This window comes from Pseudophryne corroboree, chromosome 4 (genome assembly GCF_028390025.1).
Source record: "Pseudophryne corroboree isolate aPseCor3 chromosome 4, aPseCor3.hap2, whole genome shotgun sequence".
NCBI lineage: Eukaryota > Metazoa > Chordata > Amphibia > Anura > Myobatrachidae > Pseudophryne > Pseudophryne corroboree.
In genome coordinates, this window is record NC_086447.1 from 222,480,270 (window position 1) to 222,495,331 (window position 15,062).

The following is a 15,062-nucleotide window of genomic DNA, read 5'->3' on the forward strand; positions in this document are numbered from 1 at the left end:
CAGTACCACAATATAGTGTGGAATAATACCCCTTTCCTTGTTGTAGGAGGGGTACTTTGATTATCACCTGCTGGGAATACAGCTTGTGAATTGTTTCCACTACTGCCTCCCTGTCGGAGGGAGACGTTGGTAAAGCAGACTTCAGGAACCTGCGAGGGGGAGACGTCTCGAATTTCCAATCTGTACCCCTGGGATACTACTTGTAGGATCCAGGGGTCCACTTGCGAGTGAGCCCACTGCGTGCTGAAACTCTTGAGACGACCCCCCACCGCACCTGAGTCCGCTTGTACGGCCCCAGCGTCATGCTGAGGACTTGGCAGAAGCGGTGGAGGGCTTCTGTTCCTGGGAATGGGCTGCCTGCTGCAGTCTTCTTCCCTTTCCTCTATCCCATGGCAGATATGACTGGCCTTTTGACCGCTTGCCCTTATGGGGACGAAAGGACTGAGGCTGAAAAGACGTTGTCTTTTTCTCCTTTATACGGCAATACTTCCATGTGCCGTTTGGAATCTGCATCACCTGACCACTGTCGTGTCCATAAACAAGTTCTGGCAGATATGGACATCGCACTTACTCTTGATGCCAGAGTGCAAATATCCCTCTGTGCATCTCGCATATATAGAAATGCATCCTTTAAATGCTCTATAGTCAATAAAATACTGTCCCTGTCAAGGGTATCAATATTTTCAGTCAGGGAATCCGACCAAGCCACCCCAGCGCTGCACATCCAGGCTGAGGCGATCGCTGGTCGCAGTATAACACCAGTATGTGTGTATATACTTTTTAGGATATTTTCCAGCCTCAGCTGGCTCCTTGAGGGCGGCCCTATCTGGAGACGGTACCGCCACTTGTTTTGATAAGCGTGTGAGCGCCTTATCCACCCTAAGGGGTGTTTCCCAACGCGCCCTAACTTCTGGCGGGAAAGGGTATACCGCCAATAATTTTCTATCGGGGGAAACCCACGCATCATCACACACTTCATTTAATTTATCTGATTCAGGAAAAACTACAGGTAGTTTTTTCACACTCCACAAAATACCCTTTTTTGTGGTACTTGTAGTATCAGAAATATGTAACACCTCCTTCATTGCCCTTAACAAGTAACGTGTGGCCCTAAAAGAAAAATACGTTTGTTTCTTCACCGTCGACACTGGAGTCAGTGTCCGTGTCTGTGTCGACCGACTGAGGTAAAAAGACGTTTTAACGCCCCTGACGGTGTTTGAGACGCCTGGACAGGTACTAATTGGTTTGCCGGCCGTCTCATGTCGTCAACCGACCTTGCAGCGTGTTGACATTATCACGTAATTCCTTAAATAAGCCATCCATTCCGGTGTCGACTCCCTAGAGAGTGACATCACCATTACAGGCAATTGCTCCGCCTCCTCACCAACATCGTCCTCATACATGTCGACACACACGTACCGACACACAGCACACACACAGGGAATGCTCTGATAGAGGACAGGACCCCACTAGCCCTTTGGAGAGACAGAGGGAGAGTTTGCCAGCACACACCAAAACGCTATAATTATACAGGGACAACCTTTATATAAGTGTTTTTCCCTTATAGCATCTTAATATATATAATCATATCGCCAAATAAGTGCCCCCCCTCTCTGTTTTAACCCTGTTTCTGTAGTGCAGTGCAGGGGAGAGCCTGGGAGCCTTCCCACCAGCATTTCTGTGAGGGAAAATGGCGCTGTGTGCTGAGGAGAATAGGCCCCGCCCCCTTTTCGGCGGGCTTCTTCTCCCGTTTTTCTGAGACCTGGCAGGGGTTAAATACATCCATATAGCCCCAGGGGCTATATGTGATGTATCTTTTAGCCAGTATAGGTATTTCATTGCTGCCCAGGGCGCCCCCCACAGCGCCCTGCACCCTCAGTGACCGCTGGTGTGAAGTGTGTGACAACAATGGCGCACAGCTGCAGTGCTGTGCGCTACCTCATGAAGACTGAAAAGTCTTCTGCCGCCGGTTCTGGACCTCTTCACTTTTCGGCATCTGCAAGGGGGTCGGCGGCGCGGCTCCGGGACCGGACTCCATGGCTGGGCCTGTGTTCGATCCCTCTGGAGCTAATGGTGTCCAGTAGCCTAAGAAGCCAATCCATCCTGCACGCAGGTGAGTTCACTTCTTCTCCCCTAAGTCCCTCGTTGCAGTGAGCCTGTTGCCAGCAGGACTCACTGTAAAATAAAAAACCTAAAAACTTTTTCTAAGCAGCTCTTTAGGAGAGCCACCTAGATTGCACCCTGCTCGGACGGGCACAAAAACCTAACTGAGGCTTGGAGGAGGGTCATAGGGGGAGGAGCCAGTGCACACCACCTGATCCTAAAGCTTTATTTTTGTGCCCTGTCTCCTGCGGAGCCGCTAATCCCCATGGTCCTGACGGAGTCCCCAGCATCCACTAGGACGTCAGAGAAACACAGATTAGCACAAAAGATTTAAGTATTCATGCTTTGGCCGCAAGTGATTCTTCAGAGGAAATACAGTATTCTGCATAATCCATCCTAATTTGCTTACTAAATCTAACTATTCAGTATATAAACGCAATTGCAAGTAAGAGCTTGTGAAATGTATCTCTATCCTGCACACTACAATGACAGTGAAACCACAATTTAGTTAGCCGAATCCCGATAAGAATCCTTAAACTTCATGCACATGATGGGCTTGATACAGGGTTGACCATAGCTAAATGCAAATGCCACTGCAGAGCCCTTCCCTGGTGTGCATCCATCCGTATAAATGTGCAAGGACTGAGACGTCCACTTTGTGCATCTGTAGACAATTTATACTGCCTACTACATCTTTAGAAACCACCATCAGTTGCAACATCGAAACCTGCACCAATCCTACTATGGCAGGTGCAGATTTTCCATCTCAGTATGGCTTCCAATGTGAACAATTAAGACTTTCAGGAAACTCCGCCCCATACTGCCTTGAAGAGTGCTTTCAGAAAATTATACCTGCGCAGAAAATAGCAAATACTCTAGAACTGATGCCAGGTTATTTCCTATTTTCTACACAAACACTGAGGCCATAATTCCAAAGAAACGTCAGCCCGATGAGACCATTTTAAGGGTGCAGAATGGACAGTGTAAGAAACTCTTGTGCTAAAGGCACCACATATCCTGGAGCTATTGTAGAAGCACCACTGCTTGAACCATGGATTGTGTGTGCTGGTTTATTATGTTAATTGACTGTCATATACAGGCATATTCAATTCTGATAGATGGTAGGTCATGATATGCGGCTGCACACATTACCAATACTTACCAGAGCCCACAATTGCTCATTTTACTCCTTTGGGGGTGAAGGGGGGTGGGGTGCAAAGAAAAATTAGCAATGTTACAATGAGAAACTGTTATGACAATTCCTGTTCTGCTCCGATGGCTTATCATCACCAGAATCTGTAGCAGTTATTGTTTGAAGTATAGTTCTTAAGAGATTATTTCTTGGGATTTCTAATTATTCAATAGCCTTTACTTGTTCCTACTCCGCCGGCATAGTACAGTAAGCTGACATCATTATATTACGGACTTCTCACTGCAATCATGTAGACTGTAGGATACATTTGGAACAGTCTGTTCCTTTTGTCATTTTTTTCCTTTTCCACTTACACATTATACAGTATATGCTATGATGTAAAATTACTTACTTGTGAGATTTCTTCCAATTAGCCCCAGTCGCTCCTGCCCCACAGTCATATGCCTGGATGATGAAGGTGTACTCCTTTTGTAGTTCACAGTCAATAGGTCCTTTAGCTCTGAGCCGACCTTCACCTGATGTTCTGTTGAGTACGACAGCCTCAAAAGGAGTGTCCTGACCATGGATTTTAAATGCGCATATTTCTCCTGTGAAATAGAATAGATTGAGAAGTCATTCAGACTGCAGCATAAATTACACACATTAGTGACAGAGATTTTCATTGTGTTGTCAAACTGTTAAGAGACATATTATTATTATTATTACATTTTACTTCTAAGGCGCCACAAGTGTTTTGCAGCGCCGTACAAAGGACAGTACAGGGAGATAAAACTTATCATTACAGTAAATAAATAACAAATAGAGTACAGGTAACAAAGAGCACCACAATTCTCAAGACATAATACAGCTAAGATGTAAGTAGTGAGGGAGTGATCATTGTACTACAAGGGGCGGGTGGCCATCGATGGAAATGAGCCTTTACCAGCAGGAGAAAAAGCGGGTATATATGGTCGCTGAGTAGGGGAGAGCTGCTAGTGAAATGTGTTGAGAAGAGGGCTTGGATAACAAGAGGAAAGAGGGCCCTGCTCTGAAGAGCTAACAATCTAGTGGGAAGGGTCGACAGACAGATGACATGAGGTGCAAGCAAGCAGGAGGTAGCCTGATGGCAGTATGTAAGCAAAGCAGAGATGTTCAAGTCATGAGGCAGGGGGATGGAGGAGTGGCCTCAGGACTAGGTTATGCATTGGGAGGGTATGCTTTGATGAATTGGTGGGTTTTTAGTGCCCGTTTGAAGATTTGCAAGGTCGGGGAGAGTCTAATGGAGCGGGGGAGTGCATTCCACTGAAGGGGTGCAGCACGGGCATAGTCTTGAACATAGGGGTCTATTCATGAAGCAGTGAAAAGTGTATAGAAGTGAGCAAGTGGAGAAGTTGCCCATGGCAACCAATCAGCATTGAAGTAACATTTATAATTTGCATACTATATAATTGTACTGAGCAGCTGATTGATTGCTGTGGGCAACTTCTCTACAGACTCACTTCTCCACTCTTTTCACTGCTTCATGAATAGACCCCATAGGGACCTATTCATTATGAACTGCCTTTTGGCAGTGCTAATTTAGTATCCAGCTTGCTACAAGTAGCAACAGTAGATACTAAGGGGGACATTTACTAAGCAGTGATTAGAGCGTAGAAGTGAGCCAGTGGAGAAGTTACTCATGGCAACCAATCAGCACTAACGTAACATCTGTAATTTGCATACTATAAAATTATACAGAGCTTCTGATTGGTTGATGGGACAACTTTTTCACTGGTTCACTACTCCTCTCTTATCACTGCTTAGTAAATGTCCCCCTAAATCACCAAAGCAATTAAACATTGCTCCAGTGAGGAGACAGCTGATGAGAAGATCAGCTGTCCTTGCGATCCATATCTCCACTACTTCTGGAGCAGTGAAACTTAGCACTACCGAGTCAAAATTGTCAGTGGTAGTGCACATACATGAACTGGGGTTTACGCATGCGCACAAAGAAACCAACAGCTACTGGAGGGATCCGAACAGGGGAGGAGGGATGTGAATGGGTTCCTCTTCGCAAACAGGGACTACTTCCCATAGAAAGTAGCAAGGCATCGAGAACTTCAAATTTCATCTGTGGATACTAAATCACTAAAGCAATTCAACATTACTCTGGTATGGAGACAGCTGATAAGAAAATCAGCTGTCCCTGCCATCCCTATCACCACTACTTCCAGAGCAGTGAAGTAGTGGTGCACCCAAATCTCTAAATCTGCCGCACCTGCAGTGCAACATGGCTGTTCCCAGTTGCTTGCTTTTTTGCTTTACTTACAAACATGAATCAGGCCCCTGGGGTGATACGTCCACATCTAATTGTTTGGCAGTCGCGTGAATAGGCCTTTGTTGTACTAAGCTTACACCTGCCTGCCCCTGCTCCATCTATTCAGGTGTAGGATGACCCAGGTAAACAATATGCAAAAGCCTACATTTTATTGGTGTGCATGGATAAAACAGAGATGCGTATTATACATATCTCTAAATGGGGTGGTCTTCAGTATGCCGGTGGTCGGGCTCCCGGCGCTCAGTATACCGGCGCCGGGAGCCCGACAGTCGGCATACCGACACTTATTCTCCCTCTTGGGGGTCCACGACCCCCCTGGAGGGAGAATAAAATAGTGTGGCGCGCGTAGCGTGGCGAGCGCAGCTGTCGGTAAGCCGGCGGTCGGGCTCCCGGCGCCGGTATGCTGGTCGCCGGGAGCCCGGCCGCCGGCATATCGTAGTGAACCCCTCTAAATGAACACTATATGACAGCAACAGTTTCTTACAGATGGCACCTTTACACCTTTTTTCTGGCCCTTCACCACTTTAAAATAATAAAAATGAAATGTAGCCTGCAATGTTTTAAACTGTTCTAAAAGAACATAAAGGTTAAAGCACCTAATATTATATGTAAGATTGACTAGTAGCCCAGATATTGTTTACTATTTTTTTTTTCTATATAAGGTTATAATGCTTCATGTTTTCAAGTGAGTGGAAACTTCCTGCAGCTAATCACACCAACAGAATGTCAAAAGTAACACAGAGTATTTCAGGAGATAAGTGTGCTGATCTTTTGGGAGGCTCTTATCTGTCTGCTTGTTTGGTTAGGTTATGAGGACTGCATGTAAGAGGCTCAGAACCATGATGCAAGGGAATGGGTGGGAGATAGATAGTGATAATAAATAAGCGTTCTCCCACAGCTGTTTAGTTATTTTACATTTTTGATTCAAGAAAATTGTGGTGTTCAGTGCTCCTCTATATAAAACAACTTTCAAACACCAATTTTGTTTAATACCTCATTTTAAAAGTTACACAAAAGTTTAGTATCGGCACACTCCGTACAGTGAGTGTACGGGATTTATTACCCTACATTCACTGGTGAGCCCCTTGTGTAGTCTTAGTTAATATTCTATCAGTTTAGGGGGTACTGTCAACTGCAGTACAAATAGAACCAGCAAATTTGGAAAAAGAAAGAAAAACATCTGTATTGTTCACACACATGAGAAGAAAAACTCATACAGGTTGAGTATCCCATATCCAAATATTCCGAAATATGGAATATTCCGAAATACAGACTTTGAGTGAGAGTGAGATAGTGAAACCTTTGTTTTTTGATGGCTCAATGTACACAAACTTTGTTTAATACACAAAGTTATTAAAAATATTGTATTAAATGACCTTCAGACTGTGTGTATAAGGTGTATATGAAACATACATGAATTGTGTGAATGTAGATACACTTTGTTCAATGCACAAAGTTACAAAAAATATTGGCTAAAATTACCTTTCCGGCTGTGTGTATAAGGTGTATACGAGACATAAATGCATTCTGTGCTTAGACTTAGGTCCCATCACCATGATATCTCATTATGGTATGCAATTATTCCAAAATACGGAAAAATCCGATATCCAAAATACCTCTGGTCCCAAGCATTTTGGATAAGGGATACTCAACCTGTATCACATAAAATATAACCTTTATTATGATGTAATTAAAAATAGGATGTAATAAATTATCCCAGACTACAGTGAAACATAGAGGTTAAAATCACAAAGACTAACACATATGTGAATGTGAAAAGATTGAAATTTTTGAAAAAAAGAGTTAAAAATGCGTGTCCACATGTTTTATAGTTTATTCCACTCGGTCACAATCTGTATTGTGATATTATCAATAACTGAGTCAACTGTTTATCAGAATTGTAATCTTACTATCAATAAATCTGAGTATATGTAGTATCTTATAATCATAGAGTACCTACTCATTAGTAGGTACCTTACAGGAGAGCATCCATTGTCAAGAGGCTACAAGTAAAGGTAAATATATTTATTATGATCAAGCTTCAGTTGGAAGATTCCTGCAACTGTAATCCTTATTATCCAAAGATATACAGTATCCTGTGGTCATACACTAACTTTTCATTAATAGGTACCTCTCAGGAGAGCATCCATTATCAACAGACTATGAGCAAAGGTAAGTGTAGTTATCATAATCGGACTCCAATTGACAGATATTGATGGATACCTCCCAGGAGAGCATCCATTATCAAGAGGCTATGAACAAAGTTAATGGGCCCTACACACTGCGCGACCCGCCGCCGAGCTGCCCAACCGCCGATACGGCAGACGGGTGACCCGGCAGCAGGGGGTGGTGACGGGGGGAGGGAAGTTTCTTCACTCCCCCCATCACCTGGCTCCATAGCAGTGCATGCAAATATGGGGCACCAGCGATAAACGAGCGCGGGGCCACGCATCATTCATCGTTGCTGCCTCCACACTGAAAGATATGAACGGTATCTCGTTCATTAATGAATGGGATTGTTCATATCTTTCAGTAATATCGCCCAGTGTGTAGGGCCTATAAGTATGAAGATACTAATTGGACTCCAATTGGAAGATTCTTATAGATGTTAGTACCGTGTATACATACAGTAGCCCCAGTCTAAATTCAATCACATTCGTGAAGATTTAAAAGTATTGAAATGCCTCACACTCACTTATTGTACCTTTGGAGAAATTTTAAAAGTTACAAAGAAAGTAGGGTTGGTTGCAGGATAATACGGCGTATAAGGACCAAATTATTTACATAGTTAAAGCAAACAACCTTTGGCAGCTGAAACTCCATCTTATTTTCTTCTTCTATATTATTGTTGCATAGCTCTGACAGTCTTATCACAGAGCAGAATATATTGACAGTACCCTAATAATTCATTCGCATCTCAGCTGAGACATGTTCCTTAGATAAAACTCCCCCCATTCAGTTAAATGATCATTTTCCTCTATCAGTTTCATTTTATCACTCCTCATTTTTCTCTGCTGGTGACAGAGAAAAAACATACACTCTATTCTGGGAAAGAGACTCTTTTCGCTTTCCTCATCTAGGCAAAAGTCTGCGGGGTAACTTTACTAAAGGTTCTAAAAATGAAAAGTGGTGCTGTTGCACATAGCAAAAAAGTCACATTCTGTCTATCATTTACTAGGTTGCAATTGAATCTATGGGGGTGGATCATAGGGTTGACTGTATCTAGGTCGACAGTCATTAGGTCGACCATTATTGGTCGACAGTGACTAGGTTGACACCTGAAATAGGTTGACATGGTCATTAGGTCGACATGAACAAGGTCGACATGGAAAAAGGTCAACATGAGTTAAAAAAAAAATTGGTGTCGTTTTCTTCGTAATGTGACCGTGAACCCCAATTAGTGCACCGTGCCCCCTCACATGGGTCGTTTCACTCCCCATGCTTCCAGCAAGGTACTTCACTCCGCTACCGCTGCGCTCGGCACAGGTTGCTATTCACATTTGTAGTCCACATGGATCGTAAAGTATGAAAAAGTTTAAAAAAAAGAAAAAAAATTGAAAAACTCATGTTGACCCTTTTTCATGTCGTCAACCTAGTGATCATGTCAACTTATAGACCATGTTGACCTAATGCATGTCGACCAATAGTGGTCGACCTAATGAGTGTCGACCTAAGTGCAATCGACCCAAGGATCGGATCCCGAATCTGATCAGTTGCTATGGGCAACATCACAACTTTTCATTTATAGAAACCTTTAGTAAATTTACCCCTACATGTACAAATTGCTAAATCCAGTACTGATCCCCAACATTATTAATGGTTTCTTATACCTAAACATATACCGGTTGAGTCTCCCTTATCCAAAATGCTTGGGACCAGAGGTATTTTGGATATCGGATTTTTCCGTATTTTGGAATAATTGTATACCACAATGAGATATCATGGTGATGGGACCTAAAGATAAGCACAGAATGCATTTATGTTACATATACACCTTATACACACAGCCTGAAGGTCATATTAGCCAATATTTTTTATAACTTTGTGCATTAAACAAAGTGTGTGTACATTCACACAATTGATTTATGTTTCATATACACCTTATACACAAAGCCTGAAGGTCATTTAATACAATATTTTTAATAACTTTGTGTATTAAACAAAGTTTGTGTACATTGAGCCATCAAAAAACAAAGGTTTCACTATCTCACTCTCACTCAAAAAAGTCCGTATTTCGGAATATTCCGTATTTCGGAATATTTGGATATGGGATACTCAACCTGTAGTACTAAAATTCATACATGTTAGATAAATACAATACACAATTTAAGAATAATTTAAAACAAACATTATCGGTGAGTATTTCACATAGATAAGTAATTGGATAGGCTACAGTAAATCTGGTTTCTCTTTAATTGCCAACATATTTCAATTATATAGCCCAGCAGTAAGTATAGAAGTATCTTGTAGTTTTATGAACTGCATAGTTCTTACAATATCTCAGTAAAGTCTCTCATATCCATAATTCAATGCGATTTTTCCTTAAGTATCATTCATTTTTATAACAATGTTTATTTGCATGCTGATTATTTCAGTAAAACACAAACAGTAGATTCATCACATGATAAATGTCTATCTGGTTTGCAGTGGGATTCATTGCTTGCTCTCATTAGTTTCTCGGTCACATAGTCTAATTATAATTACTGTTTCAAAAGTCCTAATTAATATCTTCAGAGCACGGATTAGATAAATATTACAATAATAATGCTAAACTCTATGCTCTTTAATATGCTAAAAATAACAATAGTTTCACTTGCACTTTCTTTGACCCGCTGCACAGAGGTAGTAAGGACACGTGTTTTGGCCTATTTTCTATATTCTGTTAGACTTTCATATCAGTATACATTCTAGCAGATAACAGCTTCGCCATTGTTTTTTCTTTGTATTATTATTTTTTTGAGAATTTTTTTTATTGATTTTTAGCGTTTAACAATATGTTTGCAAAGCAGGAGATACATACATCAAATAATAGCACACATCGTGCTCAGTAACTAAGTTACAATAACAGTATCTGCATGAAAATGGAAGAGGTGATGAAACAGATCAATCAAGTAGGTATGCCTGAGCGTACAGAACCACGAAAAGGTGGCAATGAGCAAAGGAGAAGAACACCAGCTAAGGGCAAAGGAGTACCTCTCATAGAAACAATATTTATCTTTGTATTATTTAAGTGTGCAGCGATGAATCAACTATCCACGCTAAAAATACTTTTTGCAGCCAAATACAACTTCTAGAACTAGCGTTCTTTCATAAAATGTATAAAATATATTGCACATACAATTTTGCTGTACAATTGAGGATTGGAACACTTATGTTGGCTTTTTAAGAGACAGATGGTCACATCCTCACCTCAGTAATGTCAATGGGAATTTCTCACTGTTATGTGGGCCACTGTCTGATCCTGCGGAACTCCGTCAGCGGTCAGCCACAGAACACTTCAAGTTCTGTGTGTGGGTTGGCGGGCCGTGGGCTGGAGGACAGGACCGTATAAGACGGGCAGGTGTGAGGGAGCGCGATGTGACATCAGAACGTCACACCGCGGCCAGGAACACAGCACAGGGCAGCCAGGAACACAGCGCAGGGCAGGCAGGAGGGAGCACGGTGTGACGTCAGCACGTCACATCGCGAGCCGGCTGGTGCTGGATGGGGCTGTGTCTCGGTAGCGCGAGTGTCCATTACCCCCAGAAATTTTATTTTTACCCCATTTGGGGTAATTTACCCCCATTCCCTGACCACTGTACTACAGGTATACTAGAGAAACTGGTACAGATGTGTCTCTTCTAAAATGCAGATGTAAAGTTAGTGGGAAAAAAAGTTGCATTTAAGTACTTAAGCTGGGCACACACTAGATGATTTTTTGAACGATGTGGACGATAACGACAAATCGTTGCAATAATCATCCAGTGTGTATGTAGAATATCGTTAATGATGCGCGCTCCCGCAGATCGTTAACAATGTACAATGACATCTGTACATGCAGCTCAATCTGACGATATAGTCAGAAACTGCATGTTCTGGGTGGTGATATGACATCACTGAACGATATCGTTATAGTTTGCCAGGAGTTCATGGGCAAATACTGACAATATCACTCATGGAGCATATCGTGTAGTGTGTACCCAGCTAATTTCTGAGTCAGGGCCATCTTTTCGTATGGGCTCAATGGGCTCTTGCCCAAGGGCCCCAGGAGTAAAAGGGCCCTAGGCTGATTGATGAGGGTCCCCTCTTTCCAGGGGTACCAGATTTTTGAAAATCGGCCCTGGGGAACCGGAGATATCTGACTTCAAAGCAGTGGTCCCCATCCAAGCCTGTTAAGCCTGTTAATTGTTCTTCCCAGCCAGATATCTCAGGTTTTGTTGGACTTAGAGTTTTTCTGAGGGTATATTCCAAGAGCTGGGACTCTCCCCTTTCAGTGGACACTGGCAGCTTGTCTCTACTATGCCCAGAACCAGATATATCAGCCTTCAAGCAGCTGGTCCCTGCTCCAGCTCCACACACTTAATATGCAGTTTTATATTTTTGTTGGTGGATTGCTCTGGCTCCTGAACTCTGATCCCCAAGTCCAACAGTACCTCGTGAAAGGTGAGACTATCTTGTTTTTTTATCCCTTTAAAGCTAAGAAATCTATTTCCAGGAACTGGAGATATCTGCAGTAAAGCAAGCTGCCCTGACCCCCGGAAAATGATGAATATTAAGCCCACTCCTCTATCCACCCCTCCCCTGTGTATTAAACCACCCTGGAAGTCATGTACCAGGGCCCCGTCAATTCAGCCCAATGTCCCCTTCTACAGTTTACCGTTCTCCTTCCCGTCCCATTTGTGCAGTAAAGGTCCTACATGCTGAGCGAAATATAGAACCCCCCTTCCCCCCCGTGGGACATCAAAGCTGCCGCTGATAACACCCCCCACCCCTACCGCTGATGGGTGGGTAGGGGCCCCAGTGCATTGCTGTGCCCAGGGGTCTACACTGCTGTTAAGACGGCTCTGTTCTGAGCTGCATGTATCTTAAGACATGTGTAACTCAGCTTAGTATGTGAAATGTGTCTGCGGTTTTAAGATACCCTAAAGCAGGGGTGTGCAATTATTTCAGCTGGGGGGCCGCTTAACACTTCCAGTGAATAGTCGAGGGCCACACACAAAATATCTTGTAAATCGGGTCTGAACTGTGCATGCACCGCAGTCCCTACCCTCTTCCCCTAACCTATATAGCAGTCCCTACCCCCCTTCCCCCTCCCCTGAACCTATATAGCAGTCCCTACCCCCCTTCCCTGAACCTATATAGTGGTCCCTCCCCTCCTCCCCTGAATCTATATAGCAGTCCCTACCCCCCTTTCCCCCCACCTATATAGCAGTTTTTATTCCCCACCCCCCTCCCCTGAACCCATATTGCAGCTTAAGTACAGATCCATTTCAGGTACTGGCTGGGCAGGCGGTTTACCTTTTTTTCACAGTGGAAGATGATCCGCTGCCTGATCCCCGCTGCCTATGATTCACGGAGTCGCTGCTGCTGCCTGCTGCCCGGAGTCACTGCTGCTGTCCGCTCACGGAGTCATTGCTGCTGCCCGCCGCTCGCCGCTCCTGCTGTGGCTCCGCCCCTGTGCTGCCCAGTGCATGACATCAAAGAGGAAATCCCGGTCAGCAGATCCTGTGACGTGACCAGGATTTCCTCAGCGGCGCCGCGTCTGGCAGCAGTGTAGCGCAATGACAAGCGGCTCAGCCAGTCGGGCCGCTTGTCATTGCACAATGATGGGAGACAGCGGGCCAGGCAGGATCGGTTCGCAGGCCGCATCCGGCCCGTGGGCCGCATGTTGCCCACCCCTGCCCTAAAGCATAGGAATAGGTCCCGCAAGAAACATCTGGGTCCACCTCGGGAAGAAAATACGCCTGTGAAAAAAACACTGGCATAAAATAGTGTCAAGTGTAAAAAAATCATACTCTTTGCATGTGACACTTCTGGTCCAAGCAAGGCCTGTTGGCAAAAACTGTATGGGCATGCTGGCGCTTGTAGAACTGTAAGTATCAGAATTTCTTGGCCCACTGGGATCACTACGTGGGCTTCCTCGTTATTAAATGATCAGCCCAGTCTGTCATCACGTGGGGTTGGTTGGGCTTTTCGTGGGACACCCCATGCTGTTCTTCCTCCTGCAATTGCCTCAACCAGCCCAGGGTCTGAGCGCTGGTGCTTGGATGTGTCATAATGGGATATGCTGCTTTTTAAATTGCACCCACAACAGGTACCTGACAGGTGTACAATTACTTGAACATTATCATTCTCTTTCCCTACATGTGCCCACTCAGAAAGCGACCCTTTAAGCCCTGTGTAATGCTGACTGATATCGCTCTCAGATTATTTTGTTTATGTCATTAGTCCATTGACCTGTTTCCAACCTGCATCCTACGTTGATCTAGTTTGGTCATGACCCTTGATTCCCATTACTGACTTGTGAAACTAACCTCAGAATGTTTGCCTGACCTCATTCCTGTGTTTTATTCCGTATAACACCCCTTGTTATCCACCTTAGTCCACCTGACTATGCTCCCAAGCTTTGCTCCTGAACCCAGGTCTACAGTATGTTTCACCTATCCCAGTGTGCCGGTCACTAAATCTTTTCCTGTACTCAGCTTCTTCCAGGTGGTGAAACTTTGTGGATTGTTTTTCTCCAGAGGTTTATCTCACCTGAGTAACTATTCTGATTGCTTTGCACAAAAACCATCATAATACCTTGTAGCTGTCTGAAAGTAGGTTATGTTCCATGGTTGCGTGTTCCATTGAGCTTATATTTAAACTATTAACTTTATTTGCATACATTGGTCTTTCTACCATCCAGCCTAGAATATTAATAAAATATATTATAATGGAGGATGAAAGTACTGAACAGTAGGAATTTTTATTTAAGAGCGTGTGATGTCCGCAGTAGAGGAAAAAAGTCAATAGACATTAATAAGTTTTTTTTTTCTTCTTTTCATAAGACAATCTTCCATTGCTTAAGACTGTGTACATTATAGTCCTGAACTTCTAATTTCATGCACAGCCACGTCTGGCTTCCCACTTTATGACCTACAATTTTTTTTCACACTACAGATGTTCTTGTGCACAAGTGGGAGAAATAATGTAAGATCCAATGAGCGTTTGTTGTCAATTAAAAATATCTCACTTGCAAGTGCTAGGTACTGCTGTTCTTGGCAATACAACTTTATATGTTGCCTGGAGAAATAGTTTATTTTTATCTTTTATGCCGAACATAATCTGCAGGTTATATTTGTAGTCATTACTAAATTTTCATGAGCGCATTACTTGACAGAAATCAATACCGTATATTCTGTCAGGCCAGCATGATGGTATCAGATTCTGCACATAGCTATGTATTATGTGTTTATATTGAACCTTTCAGCTTAGAAAGTAAAGACTTATAGAAACTATACTTTATTCACACGAACGGCGGGATGTAAT

The 15,062-nt window shown here is 43.3% G+C and overlaps 1 protein-coding gene across 1 annotated transcript in view; it reads right to left on the reverse strand.

Annotated features, from left to right (window-relative positions):
- CLSTN2 (calsyntenin 2) overlaps positions 1-15,062 on the reverse strand; it is a 1,340,366-nt gene that overhangs the window by 377,400 nt on the left and 947,904 nt on the right. Inside the window, exon 3 of the mRNA XM_063915936.1 lies at positions 3,648-3,843. Coding sequence (XP_063772006.1) covers positions 3,648-3,843 — 196 coding nt within the window. The remainder of the gene's footprint in view (positions 1-3,647; positions 3,844-15,062) is intronic.